The sequence below is a fragment of the Helianthus annuus genome, chromosome 3, assembly GCF_002127325.2.
Source record: "Helianthus annuus cultivar XRQ/B chromosome 3, HanXRQr2.0-SUNRISE, whole genome shotgun sequence".
In the NCBI taxonomy this organism is placed as follows: domain Eukaryota; kingdom Viridiplantae; phylum Streptophyta; class Magnoliopsida; order Asterales; family Asteraceae; genus Helianthus; species Helianthus annuus.
In genome coordinates, this window is record NC_035435.2 from 27,007,798 (window position 1) to 27,013,797 (window position 6,000).

The window sequence follows — 6,000 nt, forward strand, 5'->3', positions numbered from 1 at the left end:
CGAAAGTGACTTCGCGTCTCAAACGAGTAAAATGGGTCAAAACATGCGATAGAGAAAGGGTTCTTGAAATACCATGATTGGTGCCTAAGTTTTGGCATCCAAATGGGTCAAAACAAGCTTGAGAGTAAACGTGACGAATGGTTATAAACCAAGCGTAAGCCGTGTAGCGGACACGCTAAGCTAGTAGAGAAACTTAACTCCTAATACTGGAGTTAAGGTTCTGATTGGTAAACATGTCAAGTAGTGTAGTTTGACAAACACGAAGCCTTGAATTTAAACATGTAGATTATTGCTTAAGCAACCCCTTATGGGGAAGCGAAACATGATAGCGGGTAATAATTAGAACATGACTATCCTAACTTTGGTTTGGTGATAATCATGTACAAGATTCAATTACTGCAAATTGACAATAGAATGACAATAACAACAAAGCAAGAAAACATGTACAGTGACCACCGTAAGTTACGGTGATACCGTAACTTACGTTAGCAAACAAATTGCTACGGTGGGATGCTACTGCCTTACGGCAGGTCAGAAACTTCCAGGAGCTACCGTAACTTACGGTGACTACCGTAAGTTACGGTAGCACCCAGATCCAAAAACTGAATTTCATTATTCTTGGTTGCGTTAATTGGTTTTCAAACACCGTTTTGATTATATTATTATCCCAAGACCTTAATACTAACATTGGTCTAAAAATGTCCAGTTTTTCAGGTTTTCTAGTAGAAGGGTGATGATCAAGCATTTGTATTTGAACCGAACACTCAAGCGAACGCTTCCGCACTTGATCTTTTGTTTTAAAACTATGTAACAGTTGTAGATTCTATCTTGAATATGGTTTCGTGGGATATTATCGTGAATGTTATGTGTAATTATGGTTTTCAAATCTTGTAAGTTTTTGTAAACTCCAAATTTGCTATGAAAGGCAAGGTTTTATGTTGTTAAATCTAGTGTTTTTAAACTGGGTCTTACAAGTTGGTAATCAGAGCTCAAGGTTGTCAATAAGTGTTCGGTTCAAGCTTGATCAAACATCCGGTAAGAGTTAATTATTTAAGTAAAATTAGATGAATATAGAAATAAATCATGAACAAATATGCATGAAAAAGAGTGTTTAAGCTCACTCAAACACAAGAAATGCATGAAACAAGAACGGTTGAATCAAGTTATGAACTTGATTGAATCAAAACAAGTAAAGCATGTGTTATAAATGGAATGTTTAACAATATATGCAAACATTTCAGTATTAAAGATGGCGGATGGAGGTGATGATGATGCGGTGCCAAGAGTCACCGAACAAATGAGAGTAGTGATTGCCGAAGAGGTTGGAAAGGCGATCGAAAACAGTTTGTCGGACTTCATTGATAAAATTCAAAACACTGTTTTATCAATAGTAGACGAGAGAATCAAGAAACTAGAAGATAACTCAAATCTAGCAAAGGAAAAACCCGGAGGACGAAAGCCTTGTTCGTACAAGGAATTCATGGCACGTAAACCACCCGTATATAATGGAGAGGTTGATCCAATAGTGTGGCAACGATGGCTAAGTGATATCGAAGGGGTATTCAAGAGAACTCATTGTGATGAAAATGACTACGTAGCCTATGGTACGAGTCAATTAAGAGGTCAAGCGAAAGACTGGTGGGATAACAAAAAGAAGGAGATCGGAAGTGAAGCGGCTAAGGCCATGACATGGGAGGAGTTTAAGACGCCGTTTCTTAAACACCATAGTCCCAAAGCAGTCATTAATAGAATCAAGGAAGAGTTCATGCAACTCAGACACAAGGGTGAATCCATAGACAAGATCACAGGGATGTTTATGGACAAGATGAAGTTCTGTGATGATTTGGTGACAAATGAAGAACAAAAGGTTTACTACTACCACAACATGTTGAGTGCGGAGTATAGAGAGTTCATAACCCCTTCAAAATACGAGACCCTTACCGAGATCATTAATGCTGCTCGGGAAAGGGAGATCGAACTGAAAAAGAGCATAGAACGCGGTGAACGGAGGGCACAAGATGTAAATCCAAGCCCTGCCAAGAAAGCACGAACGAATGAAACAGCGAAGAAATCGGATACAAAGGGTAGCACACCAAGTTGCAAAATTTGTGGGAAAAGCCATAAAGGCGAATGTCGTTTCAAAGATAAGCCTTGTCCCACATGTCGAAAAACGGGACACATGGCTATATCATGTCCGGAGAAAGTGAGTGTTTGTTACAACTGTTACCGAACGGGTCACAATAGATCGGAATGCCCGGAATTGGTTGGAAAGAAAGATGGGCAAGACTCGAAAGGCGAAGCCCCGAAAGCAAAAGCCAGATCTTTCCAATTGACTGCCGCTGAAGCAAAAGTTGAACCTGATGTGGTCTCAGGTATATTTACTATAAATTCGATTCCCGCACGTGTGTTATTTGATACGGGTGCGAATAAATCCTTTATTTCATATGGATTTATTCGACATCCTTCATTTGTTCTAACAAAATTACCTATGCCTTTAGAAGTAGAGATAGGTAATAACAAGAGCTTTATTGTTTGTGATGTATGTGAAAACTGTAAAATGAGCATTGATGACGAAGAATACACAATAGATTTGATTCCGATGTCGATGGGAGAATTCCAAGTGATCGTGGGGATGGATTGGTTATCCCGATACCACGCGAAGGTGGTTTGTTTCCGAAAGGAAATAAAGCTGACGTCTCCTAGCGGAAAGAAAGTTACAATATACGGTGAAAAAGGAGGTAGCCCGGTGCTATGCTCAATGCTAGAAGCCCATAAACTATTGAAACATGGATGCAAGGCTTATATGGTATACGCAAGCGAATCGGAAAAAGAACCCCTCAAAATTGGAGATGTACCGGTAGTACGTGATTATGAAGATGTGTTCCCGGAAGAACTACCGGGGATACCACCAGAACGGGAGGTAGAGTTCGGAATCGAGTTGATTCCGGGCGCCAAACCCGTGGCCAGGGCGCCTTATCGACTTGCGCCGTCGGAATTACAGGAATTAATGTCTCAAATCCAAGAATTGCTCGACAAGGGGTTTATCCGACCGAGTGTGTCCCCGTGGGGCGCACCAGTTTTATTTGTGAAAAAGAAGGATGGCAGTATGCGCATGTGTATCGATTACCAAGAGTTAAACAAACTCACGCTGAAGAATCGATACCCACTCCCAAGAATTGATGATTTGTTTGACCAACTACACGGAGCAAGTTGGTTCTCCAAAATTGATCTCCGATCTGGTTACACCAATTGAAAGTCAAGGAGGAAGACCTACCGAAGACGGCCTTTCGTACACGGTACGGGCATTATGAGTTCCTTGTAATGCCCTTCGGGTTGACCAATGCACCCGCGGCTTTCATGGACCTCATGAACCGGGTTTGCAAACCTATGCTAGATAAGTCGGTAATTGTATTTATCGATGACATTTTGGTATACTCGAAGAATGAAGCTGAGCACGTGTGTCATTTGCGGGAAGTATTAGACACACTCAGACGAGAAAAGTTGTATGCAAAATTCACAAAGTGCGCTTTCTGGCTACGAGATGTGCAGTTTCTTGGGCATATCATTAGTGCTGATGGAGTACTAGTAGATCCGTCAAAGATAGAAGCTGTGTCAAAATGGAGCCCTCCAAGAAGTCCCTCAGAAATCCGAAGCTTTTTAGGGCTTGCGGGATATCATCGGAGATTCATACAGGATTTCTCCAAAATTGCCCTGCCATTGACCAAATTGACTCGCAAGGTGGAAAAGTTTGTGTGGGGCATCGAACAGAACGAGGCCTTCCAAACGCTCAAGGAAAAGTTAACTCACGCTCCGGTATTAACAATAACGGAAGGAGTCGACGACATGGTAGTTTACACAGATGCGTCGCATTCGGGACACGGGTGTGTATTAATGCAACAAGGCAAGGTCATCGCCTACGCCTCGAGGCAATTGAAGATCCATGAAAAGAAATACCCGGTCCACGACTTGGAATTGGCGGCGGTGGTTTTTGCCCTAAAGATATGGAGGCATTACTTGTATGGGGTAAAGTTTGCGATCTTTACCGACCATAAAAGTTTAAAGTATTTCTTCAATCAGAAGGAATTAAACATAAGACAAAGGCGGTGGCTGGAAACGGTCAAGGATTTTGACTGTGAAATACATTACCACCCCGGGAAGGCCAATGTAGTGGCTGACGCGTTGAGCCGAAAAGCAGATTATGCCCCGATACGGGTACGATCATTGCAGCTCATTGTGACCTCGGGCTTACTAGAACGAATCCGAGAAGCACAAGACGAAGCAGTAAAGACGGAAAATTGGAGAAAGGGAAGGATTGTTGGCCAAGTTAAAGATCTCGAGGTAGGCAGTCACGACTTGAAGACACGTTTCAATAGAATTTAGGTCCCTAACACATATGGAGTTAAAAAGCTCCTACTTGATGAAGCTCACAAGTCCCGTTATTCCATTCATCCGGGAGCGACCAAGATGTATAACGACTTAAAACAAAACTACCGGTGGCCCGGAATGAAAAGAGACGCCGTGAAATACGTGGAAAAGTGTTTAACATGTCTACAAGTCAAGGCGGAACACCAAAAGCCATACGGTAAACTCCAACTGTTAGAAATCCTGGTTTGGAAATGGGAACAAATTACAATGGACCTATTGACCAAACTGCCTAAAACAAGCCGTGGTTTTGATGCTATATGGGTAGTTGTCGATAGATTGACTAAAAGTGCTCACTTCATCCCGATTCGTGAGACCTATACGTTTGAAAAGATGGCAGAGGTGTATACAAACGAAATAATATCACGCCATGGAGTACCGGTATCCATCGTGTCCGATAGAGACACCCGATTCACTTCAAATTTCTGGCAGGATTTCCAAGAACAAATGGGAACTAAGTTATTCCTTAGCACTGCTTACCATCCTCAAACGGATGGGCAAAGTGAAAGAACAACACAGACGTTAGAAGACATGTTGCGTGCTTGCATTATCGACTTCGGGGGTAGTTGGGATGTCCATCTACCCTTAGTCGAATTTTCATATAACAACAGTTATCACGCGAGTATTAGAATGGCCCCGTACGAAATGTTATATGGAAGAAAATGCCGAACCCCGGTATGTTGGGGAGAAGTGGGTCTACGTGGACTAGCACCCACGGATATAATTAGAGCTACGAATGAGAAAATCGACATGGTCTGAACTCACTTAAAAGCAGCTCAAGACCGACAAAAGTCGTACGCTGATAAACGGAGAAGACCAATTAAATTTCAAGTCGGTGACAAAGTCATGCTCAAGGTGTCCCCATGGAAGGGAGTTATCCGGTTCAGAAAGAAAGGGAAATTGAGCCCAAGATTTATCGGACCGTTTACGGTTATCGAACGGGTGGGAAAAGTAGCTTATCGTCTTAATCTACCGGAGGAACTAAGCAGAATTCATAGCACATTTCATGTGTCACATCTTCGAAAATGTCTAGCGGATGAGACAACTTATATCCACTACGATGATATCGAGGTGGATGACAGATTAAACTATGTGGTAAAACCTGTTGCGATTCTGGACCGTAAGGTGAAAACCTTAAGGAATAAAGAGATCAATCAAGTAAAGGTCAAATGGGAACGCAAGAAGGGTGCAGATACCACATTGGAATCCGAAGAGGAAATGCAACGGCTTTACCCTACTCTATTTGGTATGTAATTCAGTTTCGGGGACGAAACCTTTTTAAGGGGGGTGGACTTGTAACACCCCGAAAATATAAATCCTTATATTAAAATTCTAAAGAAATAACAAACAAGAATTTACCAACTAGGAACTTAACCTAGTTAAATTCAAGTCTTGAAATAATTCATAATATGGTTAAAACACTTAAACTTAGGAAAATCATAGTTAAGGGTTTAAACTTGTCAAAAATTAAAAGATAGTTACTAATTGTAACAAAACCAAACCAAACACACCAAAATTGGTGTGTCTGGTCGATCAAGGAGAAGAGGGGCGAACAGGGGATTCTCCAAACCCTAGTTT

The 6,000-nt window shown here is 41.7% G+C and overlaps 1 protein-coding gene across 1 annotated transcript; it reads left to right on the forward strand.

Moving 5' to 3' along the window:
* The first annotated feature begins 2,179 nt into the window (after positions 1-2,179).
* LOC110931380 lies at positions 2,180-5,676 on the forward strand. The gene is made up of 2 exons (XM_022174776.2): positions 2,180-2,372; positions 5,198-5,676. Exons 1-2 carry the CDS (start codon positions 2,180-2,182, stop codon positions 5,674-5,676), a joined length of 672 nt encoding a protein of 223 aa, XP_022030468.2.
* The last annotated feature ends 324 nt before the right edge of the window (positions 5,677-6,000 follow it).